Raw genomic sequence first — 17,392 nt, forward strand, 5'->3', positions numbered from 1 at the left:
CCGGTTTGGGGGCCCCTCAGTCTCTTCAGACAGTCCCAGCTAATGAGGGAACGGGTGGAGGGCTCCGGGCGCTTTCTCAGGGTCCCCCCGGCCAGTCCCCGTGGCTTCCTCTGCTCATGGGGGAGTGGAGCAGCTTCTCGTTGCAGGGGTCTGTGGGGTCGTTTCCCGTTTGCTGCTAAGTGTGGTTTTAAGACCTTCTGGCACGCTTGAACTTTTTTTTCTTTGGCACTTAGTTTTTCATTCCACGCTTTCCTGGTTGGAGAAAGCACTTTGTATGCACTTTGTATGCACTTGTATGCACATGAACAGTTGCTCCAAAGGACTTGCTTTGTTTGGGGCCATTCGTTTCTATCGAAGCAGTGTTTCAGGTCGGTTTTAAACTTCTGTGTAGAAAGTTTGTTTAACTTGCATGAAAATTGTTTTGGCTTCTGAAACATTTACTGACCCCCGTACCTCCCGTCCCAGCTCGACCTGGTTTGGGATTAGGTGGCTTGTTTTCTCCCCCTTTATTCTTAAGCCCGAGATCCCATTTCTTGTCACAAATTCTTGAATATCAAGGAAATGCCAGCATTTGATCATCTATCTTGTGTTAAATTATTGATTTAATAGACTACTGCTTTTTCCAAGTTTATCTGTAGAAAAAGTATTAGAGAAAATTAAAAAGCTGGCCAGGATTAGTGGTGTGGCAATTGTAAACATAGTCATTTAAATATTGTGAAAATAAATTTTTTGTTATAAATGCAACTGAATGATTTGCTGTCATATTTAATAAATCAAACTTTAAGCTATGTGAGTTTTTTTTTTTTTTTTAAACTGCCTGGTGGGGAGTATACACTACTAAGCGGATTGCCTTAGGGCATGCATACTTGCTGTGTGAAATTATGTTTGAGTTACACCTGAAGACATTGTTTTAAGAGGTCTAATTTTATTTATTTTTTTTTCAAAATTTTATTTATTTGACAGTCAGAAATCACAAGTAGGCAGAGAGAGAGGGAGGGAGGGAAGCAGGCTCCCCGCAGAGCAGAGAGCCCCAAAGGTAGAGGCTTAACCTACTGAGCCACCCAGGTGCCCCGAGGTCTAATTTTAAAAACAAGTCTGTAATGAGATCATTGAGATTTGAGAATTGTTTATATTAGCGTTTCTATTTCATTATTACTATTTTTCTTACCTTTATATGTTTGCCTGCTTTAAGCAAAGCTCAAACTTAAACTTAATATTGGGTCCATCAGGTTTAAAAACACTACCACCAACCTGTGTTTATTTTGTAGCTTTGGTATCACCTGTGATTTGAAATAAGAATACTGAGTATCCAATTAGCCTTTCTAATAGCAACAATCAAGCAGGCCTTGAAACTTAACAAATTCTGTAGGCCAGTCAACTAAAACACCTGTAGTATATACTGTTCCCTAATAGAAGTTGTTTTTATCTCAAAGTATTAAAAGTAGCCCACTGATTTCTGTTAGGATTAGTAATTAGAATACAAGGATTTAAACGATTTTGATCATAACAAGCCTAGGTATTGTTTGCTATGGGAATTCAGTAATTTTATTTCACGCTTGCTAACATTTCTAGCATGTTAGCATTTTATGCTGTGATCCCTCTTAATTATGAGGTCAGGCTTAGCTGCAAGCATTATGATTCTGTGGCAGCAGATCATTTCCTGATTTACCAGAGAGATGACACACTTCCCTAATGGCTAAAGTTACAGTAAGCTTTTTTGCTTTTTTTTTTTTTTAATTTTTATTTATTTGACAGAGAGAGATCACAAGTAGGCAGAGAGGCAGGCAGAGAGAGAGATAGAGAGAGGAGGAAGCAGGCTCCCTGATCAGCAGAGAGCCCGATGTGGGACTGGATCCCAGGACCCCGAGATCACGAGCCGAAGGCAGCGGCTCAACCCGCTGAGCCACCCAGGCGCCCGCTTTTTTGCTTTTAAACCCACTTTTTGCCCAGATAAGAAAACAGCTAATTTTAATTACTGAACTTTGTTCTCTAGGACTTAACTATATGCATCCGCACATTACATAATATGATGGGCACTGAAGCACCTCAACTTTTTTTCTTTTCTTTTTAACCTTTAATATCTAAGGTAATTAGCTGCTATCTAACTGTAGAGGCAAGCTTTTATATATATAAAATACAGATAGTAAGAAAATAGGGTGAGATTTGCAACCAAATTGTGTTATTTTGTGAAATGTATAAAACACAATCCAAGTTCCAAAATTCATAATGTAGAACATTGGATATGGTAAGGAATTTAAATGAGTTTAAATTTTAATCTTTCAGAAAAAATGTGATTCATACCTGTAAACTGTTGAACTATTTATTTTGTACAAAATAAGCAGTTAATATGCAACTAGACTTAGGGTATCACATATTCTATCATTTTGTGACTTCCTGTCACAGTAACAAACCGGGTGTTTTAGTACTTGGTGGGGGTGGGGAGCTTTTCATTTTGACATGAATCCCTTATCTTTCCTAAAAGTTTGGAAACAAAAAGCATCATTTGCGACTTCCCAATCAAAGTTTGTTTAATAGTGTTAATTGATAAGGAATTTTGAGATAAATTATAAATGAATCAATATTTATTTACAGGCTTACTAATGTGATAAGCATTGTTAGGTTCTCACAGCACACTATGGTAAATCTGATTGTCCCCATTTTGAAAATGAGGAAGCTGAGGTACAGGAAAGTTCTATACTGCTATTAAATATCAGAACCGGGATTTAACCCCAGTCAGCTCCAGAGTCTATGCACTTATCCATTACTTTATTTTTCTTGGTGTATAAATATTCTACTGTATAAAATCTAGTTAGGTTCCTACTTCTCTTGGCTCAGTTTCTGTATTTACAAAAACTATACTTTCTTTACAAGTTAGATTCAAGTTACATTTTTTTTTTTTTTTTTTTTTTGTGGGTGCAAGGCAAGATTTATTAAAAACGCTCTCCGGCGAAGTTTCAGGGCTCAGGAGAAGGGGAGCCAGGAAAGTTGCGCCGGGAGGAGGTGGGCACCCTCGGGCATTTTTCCCAATTCCACTCACAACGGTGATCCACTTTCTTCATTTCAATTTATAAGGAGTTGGTTCTTAAAATAGATCGAAGAATAGTGTCAAGAAGAATGAGGCTGGTGTACCAAGAATTAAGTTTTCAATAGTATTGTCATTACGATTACTGATATTATGTACATTCATTCACTTCTTGAACTAAAATTTGAGTCCTCATAAGCATTGGAGATAAAAGGTTGGGTAGTAACACCTATAAAGAAAAAAAAACAGATAAAAGACTAGAAGGTGATGGAAGTGCTTTTTCAGTTCAGGTTGTCAGGGAAGGCTGCTTTGAGTTATTATTCAGAGACCTCAATGAAATGAAGGAGCAAGCTAGGTATAAGGAACAGCAAGTAGAAAAAATTCTCAACTGGGAACATTCCTGGCTTCTTCCAAGAACAAGGAGAACTAGCTGGAGAGGAGTGAGCATGAGGGAGCAGAAGTAGGGGATCAGGTCAGAAAAGGATAGGTAGGGTCATGGCAGCCGTAGGCCATAATAGGAAATTTGGATTTTTTTTTTAAACTGTTTTGGGGAGCCAGTGGATGGTTGTGAGCAGGGGGTGTGAACTGACAAATTTGTTTAAAGGATCACCCTGATTATTGGAGAGTGGAGGAAAACTGTTAATAGATGCTTGTAGTAGTCTCTATAAACAGTTTATATGACTTAGGTTGATAGTGGTAGAGGTGCTAAGAAGTTGTATTTAACATATATTTCAAAGGTAGAAAGAGTAGCTTATGAGAGAAAAAAAAATGAGTGAGACTTCAGAATTAAGGGCCTGACCCCATTCATGTGGGTGAATGGTGGTGTCATTTTATCAATAAGGGGACTACTAAGGGAGGGGGAACAGGTTTGGAAAAATGTCCAAGGGAAGATGTCAAGTAGCATTATAGGAATATGAAGTTCAAGGGAAAGGACGGGATTGAAATAAAAATAGGAGTCTTAGATGATAGTTAAACCTGTAGAAATGGAGATCATCTAGCATAGTACTGTTATTTTGTTAGTTGTGGCCCATTAATGGGTCATGAAATCAATTTAGTAAGTACTAACCAGCATTTATTTATTTATTTTAGATAGATAAAGTGCTCTGGAGCATGCCTATGGTGGGAAGGCCAGCCCCAAAGGGGGAGGAGGATGGGGGAGAGAGGGAATCTCAAGGAGACTCCTCACTGAGTGGGGATCCCGAGGCGGGGCTCGATCTCCTGAATCTCATGACCCATGAGATCATGACCTTAGCCAGATTCAAGAATCAGACCCTTAAACCAACTGAGCCACCCAGGCGCCCCCTAACCAGCATTAAAAAAAGGAGAAAAGGAGGAGAAAGGGAAGGAAGAAAAGCACAGAATAAAAATATATTAGCTATATACCACGTAGTAGGCTATTTCTTCGTGATTCTTTTGTTTCCGCTTTATTTGTGATCCTTTTTATTCAGTATAATGAATTGCATTATAAAAGTCTTATTGTGTGGCATGATGAAAAAGTTGAATACCAGTAATCAAAGGAGTGAGTGTTGAGAACAAGGCAAAGCACTGAGACACAGATTGCTGAGAGGTCTGTGGAGGATCCAATAAAGGGAATCAGGAAGGATCTACCAAAAACTTTCATTGTCAGATGATAGCTTTTAGAACAGAGGTTTTTATCAAGGATTACTGAGACCAGCACAATTGCTTAGAATAATGTAATTTCTGATATTTCACTTTTCTGAAATTGTTGCTGTAATAAAATTGCAATATGCTTCACTTTCTGAAATTTTAAATTTATAAAGTAGTGGTATTTATATTAGAAAAATAGCTATTCCTAAATGTTTTCAGATAAGATCCCTTTACAGTTTCTATTAATGCTTTTGTATTGATGGACAGTCTTTATCCATGTAATGGAATTAAAATGTACTTGTAAGGATTGTGAGGATTAGAAGTAATGTATAAAAGTTGTGTGTGCTTAGCACATAGTTGGTGGACAATAAAGTGTATGTGATATTATTAGAATTGTAGTCTTTGTTCAGTCATTTAACATTTACTAAGCTCCTGTTATATCCCAGGCATAGTGATAATTTCTTATTTGATAAACAATATTTTTTAATTAATTTTTTATTTTTTATAAACATATTTTTATCCCCAGGGGTACAGGTTTGTGAATCGCCAGGTTTACACACTTCACAGGACTCACTAAAGTACATACCCTCCCGAACGTCCACAACCCCACCCCCTTCTCCCAACCCCCCTCCCCCCAGCAACCCTCAGTTTGTTTTGTGAGATTAAGAGTCACTTATGGTTTGTCTTCCTCCCAATCCCATCTTGTTTCATTGATTCTTCTCCTACCCACTTAAGCCCCCATGTTGCATCACCACTTCCTCATATCAGGGAGATCATAGGATAGTTGTCTTTCTCTGCTTGACTTATTTCGCTAAGCATGATACGCTCTAGTTCCATCCATGTTGTCCCAAATGGCAAGATTTCATTTCTTTTGATGGCTGCATAGTATTCCATTGTGTATATATACCACACCTTCTTGATCCATTCATCTGTTGATGGACATCTAGGTTCTTTCCATAGTTTGGCTATTGTGGACATTGCTGCTATAAACATTCGGGTGCACGTGCCCCTTTGGATCACTACGTTTGTATCTTTAGGGTAAATACCCAGTAGTGCAATTGCTGGGTCCTAGGGCAGTTCTATTTTCAACATTTTGAGGAACCCCCATGCTGTTTTCCAGAGTAGCTACACCAGCTTGCATTCCCACCAACAGTGTAGGAGGGTTCCCTTTTCTCCACATCCTCACCAGCATCTGTAGTTTCTTGACTTGTTGATTTTAGCCATTCTGACTGGTGTGAGGTGATATCCCATTGTGGTTTTGATTTGTATTTCCCTGATGCTGAGTGATATGGAGCACTTTTACATGTGTCTGTTGGCCATCTGGATGTCTTCTTTGCAGAAATGTCTGTTCATGTCCTCTGCCCATTTCTTGATTGGATTATTTATTCTTTGGGTGTTGAGTTTGCTAAGTTCTTTATAGATTTTGGACACTAGTCCTTTATCTGATATGTCGTTTGCAAATATCTTCTCCCATTCTGTCAGTTGTCTTTTGATTTTGTTAACTGTTTCCTTTGCTGTGCAAAAGCTTTTGATCTTGATGAAATCCCAAGAGTTCATTTTTGCCCTTGCTTCCCTTGCCTTTGGCGATGTTCCTAGGAAGATGTTGCTGCGGCTGAGGTCGAAGAGGTTGCTGCCTGTGTTCTCCTCAAGGATTTTGATGGATTCCTTTCTCACATTGAGGTCCTTCATCCATTTTGAGTCTATTTTTGTGTGTGGTGTAAGGAAATGCTCCAATTTCATTTTTCTGCATGTGGCTGTCCAATATTCCCAGCACCATTTATTGAAAAGGCTGTCTTTTTTCCATTGGACATTCTTTCCTGCTTTGTCGAAGATTAGTTGACCATAGAGTTGGGGGTCTATTTCTGGGCTCTCAATCTGTTCCATTGATCTATGTGTCTGTTTTTGTGCCAGTACCATGCTGTCTTGATGATGACAGCTTTGTAATAGAGCTTGAAGTCCGGAATTGTGATGCCACCAACGTTGGCTTTCTTTTTCAATATCCCTTTGGCTATTCGAGGTCTTTTCTGGTTCCATATAAATTTTAGAATTATTTGTTCCATTTCTTTGAAAAAGATAGATGGTACTTTCATAGGAATTGCATTAAATGTGTAGATTGCTTTAGGTAGCATAGACATTTTCACAATATTTATTCTTCCAATCCAGGAGCATGGAACATTTTTCGATTTGTTTCTTCCTCAATTTCTTTCATGAGTACTTTATAGTTTTCTGAGTATAGATTCTGTGCCTCTTTGGTTAGGTTTATTCCTAGGTATCTTATGGTTTTGGGTGCAATTGTAAATGGGATTGACTCCTTAATTTCTCTTTCTTCTGTCTTGTTGTTGGTGTAGAGAAATGCAACTGATTTCTGGGCATTGATTTTATATCTGACACTTTACTGAATTCCTGTACAAGTTCTAGCAGTTTTGGAGTAGAGTCTTTTGGGTTTTACACATATAGTATCATATCATCTGCGAAGAGTGATAATTTGACTTCTTCTTTGCCGATTTGGATGCCTTTAATTTCCTTTGTTGTCTGATTGCTGAGGCTAGGACTTATAGTACTATGTTGAATAGCAGTGCTGATAATGGACATCCCTGCCGTGTTCCTGACCTTAGCGGAAAAGCTCTCAGTTTTTCTCCATTGAGAATGATATTTGCGGTGGGTTTTTCATAGATGGCTTTGATGATATTGAGTTATGTGCCCTCTATCCCTACACTTTGAAGAGTTTTGATCAGGAAGTGATGCTGTACTTTGTCAAATGCTTTTTCAGCATCTATTGAGAGTATCATATGGTTCTTGTTCTTTCTTTTATTGATGTGTTGTATCACATTGACTGATTTGCGGATGTTGAACCAACCTTGCAGCCCTGGAATAAATCCCACTTAGTCGTGGTGAATAATCCTTTTAATGTACTGTTGAAACTATTGGCTAGTATTTTGTTGAGTATTTTCGCATCTGTGTTCATCAATGATATTGGTCTATAGCTCTCTTTTTTGATGGGATCCTTGTCTGGTTTTGGGATCAAGGTGATGCTGGCCTTATAAAGTGAGTTTGGAAGTTTTCCTTCCATTGCTATTTTTTGGAACAGTTTCAGGAAAATAGGAATTAGTTCTTTAAATGTTTGGTAGAATTCCCCCGGGAAGCCGTCTGGCCCTGGGCTTTTGTTTGTTTGGAGATTTTTAATGACTGTTTCAATCTCCTTACTGGTTATGGGTCTGTTCAGGCTTTCTATTTCTTCCTGGTTCACTTGTGGCAGTTTATATGTTTCTAGGAATGCTTCCATTTCTTCCAGATTGTCAAATTTGTTGGCGTAGAGTTGCTCATAGTATATTCTTATAATAGTTTGTATTTCTTTGGTGTTTGTTGTGATCTCTCCTCTTTCATTCATGATTTTATTTATTTGGGTCATTTCTCTTTTCTTTTTGTTAAGTCTGGCAAGGGGTTTATCAATTTTATTAATTCTTTCAAAGAACCAGCTCCTAGTTTCGTTGATTTGCTCTATTGTTTTTTGGTTTCTATTTCATTGATTTCTGATCTGATCTTTATGATTTCTCTTCTCCTGCTGGGCTTAGGGTTTCTTTCTTGTTCTTTCTCCAGCTCCTTTAGGTGTAGGGTTAGGTTGTGTACCTGAGACCTTTCTTGTTTCTTGAGAAAGGCTTGTACTACTATATATTTTCCTCTCAGGACTGCCTTTGTTGTGTCCCACAGATTTTGAACCATTGTATTTTCATTATCATTTGTTTCCATGATTTTTTTCAATTCTTCTTTAATTTCCCGGTTGACCCATTCATTCTTTAGAAGGATGCTGTTTAGTCTCCACGTATTTGGGTTCTTTCCAAATTCCTCTTGTGGTTGAGTTCTAGCTTCAGAGCATTGTGGTCTGAAAATATGCAGGGAATGATCCCAATCTTTTGATACTGGTTGAGTCCTGATTTAGGACCGAGGATGTGATCTATTCTGGAGAATGTTCCATGTGCACTAGAGAAGAATGTGTATTCTGTTGCTTTGGGATGAAATGTTCTGAATATATCTGTGATGTCCATCTGGTCCAGTGTGTCCTTTAAGGCCTTTATTTCCTTGCTGATCTTTTGCTTGGGTGATCTGTCCATTTCAGTGAGGAGAGTGTTAAAGTCCCCTACTATTATTGTATTATTGTTGATGTGTTTCTTTGATTTTGTAATTAATTGGTTTATATAGTTGGCTGCTCCCATGTTGGGGGCATAGATATTTAAAATTGTTAGATCTTCTTGTTGGACAGACCCTTTGAGTATGATATAGTGTCCTTCCTCATCTCTTATTATAGTCTTTGGCTTAAAATCTAATTGATCTGATATAGGATTTCCACTCCTGCTTTCTGCTGATGTTCATTAGCATAGTAAATTCTTTTCCACCCCCTCATTTTAAATCTGGAGGTGTCTTCGGGCTTAAAATGAGTTTCTTGGAGGCAACATATAGATGGGTTTTGTTTTTTTATCCATTCTGATACCCTGTGTCTTTTGATTGGGGCATTTAGCCCATTAACATTCAGGGTAACTATTGAGAGATATGAATTTAGTACCATTGTATTGCCTGTAAGGTGACTGTTACTGTATATTGTCTCTGTTCCTTACTGATCTACCACTTGTAGGCTCTCTCTCTGCTTAGAGGACCCCTTTCAATATTTCCTGTAGAGCTGGTCTGGTGTTTGCAAATTCTTTCAGTTTTTGTTTGTCCTGGAAGCTTTTAATCTCTCCTTCTATTTTCAATGATAGCCTAGCTGGATATAGTATTCTTGGCTGCATGTTTTTCTCGTTTAGCGCTCTGAAAATATCATGCCAGCTCTTTCTGGTCTGCCAGGTCTCTGTGGATAAGTCAGCTGCCAATCTAATATTTTTACCATTGTATGTTACAGACTTCTTTTCCCAGGCTGCTTTCTGGATTTTCTCTTTGTCACTGAGACTTGTCAATTTTACTCTTAGGTGATGGGGTGTGGGCCTATTCTTATTGATTTTGAGGGGCGTTCTCTGAACCTCCTGAATTTTGATGCTCGTTCCCTTTGCCATATTGGGGAAATTATCCCCAGTAATTCTCTCCAGTATACCTTCTGCTCCCCTCTCTCTTTCTTCTTTCTCTGGAATCCCAATTTTTCTAATGTTGTTTCATCTTATGGTGTCACTTATCTCTCGAATTCTCCCCTTGTGGTCCAGTAGCTGTTTGTCCCTCTTTTGCTCAGCTTCTTTATTCTCTGTCATTTGGTCTTCTATATCGCTAATTCTTTCTTCTGCCTCATTTATCCTAGCAGTGAGAGCCTCCATTTTTGATTGCACCTCATTAATAGCTTTTTTGATTTCAACTTGGTTAGATTTTAGTTCTTTTATTTCTTCAGAAAGAGCTTTTATATCTCCCGAGAGGGTTTCTCTAATATCCTCCATGCTTTTTTTGAACCCGGCTAGAACCTTGAGAATTGTCATTCTGAACTCTAGATCTGACATATTACCAATGTCTGTATTGATTAGGTCCCTAGCCTTCGGTACTGCCTCTTGTTCTTTTTTTTTTGGTGAATTTTTCCGCCTTGTCATTTTGTCCAGATAAGAGTATATGAAGGAGCAAGTAAAATACTAAAAGGGTGGCAACAACCCCAGGAAAATATGCTTTAACCAAACTCGAAGAGATCCCAAATCATGAGGTGGGAGAAAGGGGATAAAAAGAGGTTCAAAAAGAAAGAAAGGAAAAAAAAATAATTAAAAATAAAAGAAAACGAATAAAGAAAAATATAAAAAAGAAAAAATATATATTAGATAAACTAGTTAAAAAACGTTAAAAAAGAAAAGGGTAAAAGTTAAAAAAAATTTTAGCAGAAGAAGAGAAAGAAAAATAAAAAAAAATTAACTGCAGGACTAAAAATATCACAGGGAGAAAGCCATGAGTTCCGTGCTTTGCTTTCTCCTCCTCTGGAATTCCGCTGCTCTCCCTGGTATTGAAACCGCACTCCTTGGTAGGTGAACTTGGTCTTGGCTGGATTTCTTGTTGATCTTCTGGGGGAGGGGCCTGGTGTAGTGATTCTCAAGCGTCTTTGCCCCAGGCGGAATTGCACTGCCCTTATAATGGGCCGGGCTGAGTAATCCGCTCGGGTTTGCTTTCAGGAGCTTTTGTTCTCTGAGCACTTTCCATAGGGTTCCGGAGGACAGGAATACAAATGGCGGCCTCCTGGTGTCTGGCCTGGAGGAGCTGAGAGCCTGGGTCCCCACTCCTCAATGTGTCTTCAGAGAACAGCGCCCAGTTACTCCAGTTTGCCTGACCTCCGGCTGCGCTCCGAGCTCACCGAGCCTGCGACCGGTTCAAGGTAACACTGAGCTGTGAGTTTATTGTCGGCTCTGTCTCTGTAGCCGGCTTTCCCATTCCAATACCCGCAAGCTCTGCGACACTCAGACACCCCTGATCCTTCTGTGACCCTGTGGGACCTGGGGCCACGCTGACCCCGCGTGGGCTTCGCCCCGTTTTAGCCTTTGGAGCGATGTCCCTCAGCGGAACAGACTTTTAAAAGTCCTGATTTTGTGCTCCGTTGCTCCGCCGCTTGCCAGGAGCTGGCCCCTCCCCCCGGGGTCTATCTTCCCTTCGCTTTGGATTCACTTCTCCACCAGTCCTACCTTTTAGAAAGTGGTTGTTTTTCTGTTTCCAGACTTGCTATTCATCTTCTTTTCGATCTGCCGATGGATTTGCAGGTGTTTCAATCTTTAGATAAGCTATCTAGCTGATCTCCTGCTAGCTGAAGTAGTCTCAGCCTGCTACTTCTCTGCCATCTTGACTCCTCCTCTGATAAACAATATTTTGTTGCAGTGGTGCACTTTTTGGTCTTTACTAGGTAATATATAACTTAGCTATTTATCTGTTATGTAATATTTAGTTGCCCTAGAACCAGACTTGAATTTTGAGCACAAAATTGTCAAAAGTTTTTTCAGCTTCTAAACAAGTATGCTTATTTCTTTTCTTTCTTTCTTTCTTTCTAATTTTTTTTTTAAAGATTCATTTATTTAAGGGAAAGCGAGTGAGAGGGTGCATGCATATGAATGGGAGAGGGGCAGAGGAAGATGGAGAGAAACTGCACAGATTCCTCGCTGAGTGTGGAGCAGACACAAAGCTAGATTTTACAACCCTGAAATCATGACCTGAGCTGAAACCAAGAGTCGGTCGCTTAGGCGACTGTGTCACCCGGTCGCCCCCAAAGATGCTTATTTCCAGTATCTTCACTATGTTTTTTCTTTGTCTCTCTTTCTATATACATATGTATGAAGTGAAGTAGTAAAATGGGTTTAGATTTTTAAAACGCTATGAGACTCACTCTTTCATCTGTGAAATATTTCAATTTATCAATACCAGGATATATTAATTAGGATGAGAATACAAAAATAAAAGGTGTAAATGCCAAAATGTTAAGCCCATGAGTGCTTCAGTTATATTTAAAAATACCTTTGAAGGGGCATCTGCATGACTCATTTGGTTAAGTGTCCAGTTTTTTAGCTCAGATCTTGATCTCAGGTTCATGAGTTCAAGGCCAGTGTGGAGCCTACATAAAATATATATATATATATATATGTCTTTGAAGATTCACAAGTAATGAAACCAGTTTTGAATATTTTCTTTCTTACCTCTATACTCCCTCTGCAACATTTCCAAACATACTGGTGTGTCCAGGGAAGAGATGTATATTCCAACAGCTCTGTTCAGCTCCTACGTCTATAGTTTTATATGCTGCTTTCTCACTCTATCTCAGGAGTAGTTGCAGTGTGGCACCTGTCAAAGCTGAGCAGATGACCCTACTTCTGTGTGTGGCGGGAATGTAATATGGAGTAACAGGAGGTGCCCCAGAAACCCTGGAGACCCAGGATATGATTCTACAGTACCTACCTTTGTAAAGTTCATGACAGAAGAATAATGATGTAAGGACTCTAGGTAGAAATGGAGAAGAAAAAAAGAAGAGGGGTTTCTTTTGCCTATCATGTTTGCAAACTTAAAGTAAAAACTATGTTCTACTTTCTTGAAAAATTAAATACATAGTACAAGTCAAAAACATATTTCAGATTTGTACAGGTTTTCTAATATTTAATATTTATTTTAGAAATTACATTAGTATTTAATAGGAAGAAATGGCCCAGGGAGAGTCATTTTTTTTAACTCCAAGATCATTACGTAACATTTTTAATCTCCCAGGGGAAAAAAAAACCACCAACAACAAATACCAACATCTATATTGGAAAAATAAATTATGTTAAGAATCAACAGTACTTTGCATTTTTCTCTCCGGCATCTCATTAATTTTTAGATATCTCCATGGGCAAGTTATTGCTATTCTATTTTGTTGACATTTAGCATTTATTAAGTGCTCATAGTGACAAAAGTTTATAGAATACGTAAAGGTCTATTCTCAAGGTTCTTCTATGCCTTGAAAAGTGGCAAATACACATATACTCTAATTTTTATACTATGTCTGTGCATCCTAAATCACAAGCTGTAAAATAGAATGGCATTATTTCCATTTTTGTTTTGTTTTGTTTTGTTTTTTTAAAGAGTTAGCAGGATTAGTCTCATAATCACTATTTCCTAGACTGCTGGGCAAATGAGGAAATCAGTCATGTTTTTCTTGCAAATCTTCTTGAAGGATTTAGGGATCTTCTGTATCATATCCCACCATCAGCAGAAGGAGTTAAGATGATCAGTAAATTATCAGCAATAAATTATTTACAGGAGCAAACTCCTCAAAGAAATTATTAATTTCCTGGAATATGGTGTTTTTTTTTTGTTTTTTTTTTTTTTGCCTGTGAGCTTTAATAAGCACCATTTAATATTTTGTTTTAAAGTAAACTATAGGGGCAAAAAAAATTAAAAACTAAAAAAAGATAAACTAGGAAGAAAATGGTTTCCATGGGTTAAAAAGTTGTTGCTTTTAAATCACATGAAATAATTTTCCTCTAGATAACCTTTTAAAGAAGTAATAAACTATGCAGATCTGTTATGTTTCAATAAAAGAAATATAAAACAGTAGTGATTACTTGCATTCTCAAGAAGTTCATATTTTACTAACTATATATCCTTTTGTTATGGTGAATTACTAGCTTTTTAACAAAAAAGCTGAGAACCAAGTCATTCTTAACTGACTTTTGCTTTTGACTTTAAAAAAACTGAGGAAGTTAGAATATAAAGGAAATTTAATATGTTGACAGTTTCCTAAATTTCGGAGTACACTAATATTTCAAATACACTTAAAAGAAAGTTGCAGGTATACTTTTTAAATCTTCCTAGCACAGGTTTCCCTGGTGAATGCTTTTAAAGAGTGCCATCTAGTGTTAACTTTGGAATTGCGATTCATGGATTAGAACATGGGGAATTTTAGACCCAGGATATGTAGAAATCAGACAGCTATAGTTAACAAAATTCTTAAGGAATAGAAGTTGAAAACACCCATCAGTTTCACCTCAAGATTGTATATGTTTGCATCTTTAAAATAGCCGTGTGCGTGTTCATGCATTCATTCAACAAATAATTCTTAATTTTATATATATGTAATATATATATAAAATACATGTCTCAGGCCATGTTTATATACAATGTTATATATGTATAATATTAATGTTGTAATGTTTATATATAAAATATACATAATTCATATATATACATACATATATATCTGTGTATATATACAGATTACATATATATATATTGGGCTATGTTTTAGGCATAGCAGTAAACTATTTTATATTATATATAAAATATATGTATATATAATATATATATATATAAAATACATGTCTCAGGCCATGTTTATATACAATGTTCTATATGTACATTAATGTTGTAATGTTTATATATATAAGATATACATAGTTCATATATACACATACATATACATCTGTATATATATACAGATTACATATATATATATATATGGCTATGTTTTAGGCATGGCAGTAAACTATTCTCATAGAACATTCTATTTGTGTGTTAAACTATTCTCATAGAACATTCTATTTGTGTGTTACCACAGTGGTAAGTGAGAAGAAAAGCCTAGAATACTGTTTTCAGGGTGGGTAGAGGTGGGGTTTTCAATTTAAATACAGTAGGCCCCGATCATCTCAGCAAGAAGTTGTTATTTAAATAAATACCTGAAAGAGGTGAGGGTGTGTTCCCGGCACTGGAAACAACTGCAAAAGCTCTGTGGTTGGAATGTACCTAGTATTTTATTTTATTTTAATTTAATTTTTTTTAAAGATTTTATTTATTTGACAGAGAGAGACACATTGAGAGGGGGAACACAAGCAGGGGGAGTGGGATAGGGAGAGGCAGGCTTCCTGCTGGACAGGGAGCCCGTTGTGGGACTGGATCCCAGGACCCTGAGATCATGACCTGAGCTGAAGACAAGACGCTTAACAATTGAGTCACCCGGTGCCCCGGTACCTAGTATTTTAAAGCAATAGCAAGCCTCTTTGGCTGAAGCTGTGAGTGATGAGACCAAGGAGATCTTTAGGCCACTGTAGGAGCTTTGTCTTTTCTCTGAATAGAAAGGGAAGATATTTGAGTAGTGACATGATTTTATTCCATTTTTAACAGCATCACTTTAAATTCTATGTTGAGAATAGACCAGAGTGGGAGATAGGACAGCAAGCAGAAGATAATTGCTGTAATTCAGAGATAGGCGATAGAGGCTTGGATCACGGTGGGAGCAATGAAGGTGGTGTGAAATAAGCATTTTGGATATATATTGAAGAGACAAAATAAGTTTTTAATGGATTGGTTATGGAGATGTGAAAGGAAAGAGTAACTAAGAATAACTTGAGATTTTTGGCCTGAGCAGCTAGAAGACAAGGCTCCATTCACTGAAGTGGGGAGGATAAATGAGGAGGCAGGTTTGGGGTGTGGGGGTAAGTGATTCTGGATATGTTAACTTGGAGATATCTCCGTTATCAACATCTAAGTTATGGGGAACTTCAGATATTTTTCTGTTGTGATTTAGCATGCAATCGTTCATCATATCAAAACCCACTCACCTTAGGAGAATCCATTTCTCACGAGGGAATGAATATATCCTCTCCCCACGGTTATTGTGTTATAGAGTCATAAAAGAGAAGCAGTGTGGGAGGACCAGCATGGCCAAAGCTTCTCCAGGCAACTCCTAGTATTTTTGGTTACTTATTTCCCATTTTATTCATCTCTTGTTCTTACCTGTAGTGAGACCTCAAAGTACTTGTCTAAAAAGGTTCTATTGCTAAGCACCTAAAGTGTGCTTATTTCATTTATTTTTTTAAAGGTTTTATTTATTTATTTGACAGACAAAGATCAAAAGTAGGCAGAGAGACAGGCAGAGAGAGGGGGGTGGCGGGGAAGCAGGCTCCTTGCCAAGCAGGGAGACCGATGTGGGGCTCAATCCCAGTACCCTTAGATCATGACCCGAGCCGAAGGCAGAGGCTTTAACCACTGAGCCACCCAGGTGCCCCAAAGTATGCTTATTTTAAAGAAGCTGGGTAAAAATCACCCCAAGACTAGTTAATTGCACCAAGTGGAAATCTTTCTTTTGGAAGCCATTTATTCAGTCCAGAAACAAATTCTTGCAGAATCATATCTATCGCAAGTCTTCACTGATTTCTAGAAAAAGTATTTGAATATTCATCTTTCATTTCAGCTTCTAAGTTACTGTATTCTAAGTCTATAACCACTTCAATTTATGCTGCAGGTGACCCAATGAAAGAAGAAAATGAAAGGCATTAAGAAAAGTCTTACAGAAGAATACCTATACTTGGATTTTTCTCACCAAATAGAAGGATGCGTCTTTCCTCTTCATACATCTGTAACTTTGTTTCTGTTATCATACTGTGACTGCAAAATCTTTAAAGTTTGCTTAGTCCCCACCGGAGAAAGTACAGATATTTCATTAAAAAATGTAGTGCCCCAGGATGTTGAAGTACAAATTATTTCAAGGCAAGAGCTTCCTCCAATAGTCCAGAATTGCTGTTTACCTGCAATAGTAGAAAAACCAGACAATTTCTGTAGAGCAGGACTTGCTGTTGTACTGAGACACATAATCCAGAGATCATATGAAGCTGACCCCTCCAAGAAGGAAATTTTGGAACTTTTGGGTTTTAAGAAGACTTGCTTGAAAGCCTGTGCTGAAGTAAGTATGATGGCTCTTCTGTTACTTAAAGCCATAAAGGGATAACACATTTATTTCAACATTTATTTTAACCTTCTGTGGGAGAGGAATTAAATCCTGCTTACTTAAAAAATCTCTAGTAAGCAATGAAATAAAGTCCCTCATGTATGCCAATACTTCAGGTACAGCGTGGAAAAATAAGAACTCAAGATTTATTTTGTGAGGTTTGGGGACACTATTTTTAGAGAATGACTTTTTTTTTTTATCTTTTGTTTTAATTGAGAACTTTTTTTTTTTTTTAAGATTTTATTTTTTATTTGTCAGAGAAGGAGAGAGAACAAGCAGGGGGAGCAGCAGGCGGAGAGAGAAGCAGGTTCCCCGCTGAGCAAGGAACCTAGATGTGGGGCTTGATCCCAGGACCCTGAGATCTTGACCTGAGGTGACAGCAGACCATTAACCCACTGAGCCACCCAGGCATCCCTTAAGTGAGGACTTTAAAAGGAAATTTTACACATGAATGGGAGCTCAAGTAGCAGTGCTTTGAAACCGTATATTTTTAGGGGTGCATGTATTTCAAAGGCTTTGGGAAGGAAGGTTTTATTCAGTAAGAGGATGCAAGAGGATAGCATGTATTCCAGGTATAG

At 37.8% G+C, this 17,392-nt stretch overlaps 1 protein-coding gene across 6 annotated transcripts in view; it reads left to right on the forward strand.

The window, feature by feature from the left end:
• The window catches only part of GSTCD (glutathione S-transferase C-terminal domain containing), a 142,749-nt gene that overhangs the window by 401 nt on the left and 124,956 nt on the right, over positions 1-17,392 (forward strand). For 4 of the 6 annotated variants that reach the window (XR_006602617.1, XM_013054019.2, XM_013054020.2 and 1 more), the window contains exon 2: positions 16,332-16,769. Coding sequence is in view for 5 of the 6 variants with exons in the window: in XM_013054019.2 (XP_012909473.1) it covers positions 16,353-16,769 (417 nt within the window). In the remaining variant the exon portion in view is untranslated. Of the gene's footprint in view, positions 1-1,107; positions 1,708-10,894; positions 10,953-16,331; positions 16,770-17,392 lie in introns of those variants that run through there. The other 2 variants (XM_004748127.3, XM_045067044.1) reach the window with 2 other exon arrangements.

This window comes from Mustela putorius, unplaced genomic scaffold (genome assembly GCF_011764305.1).
Source record: "Mustela putorius furo isolate JIRA1106 unplaced genomic scaffold, ASM1176430v1.1 tig00003871_pilon_pilon_pilon, whole genome shotgun sequence".
NCBI lineage: Eukaryota > Metazoa > Chordata > Mammalia > Carnivora > Mustelidae > Mustela > Mustela putorius.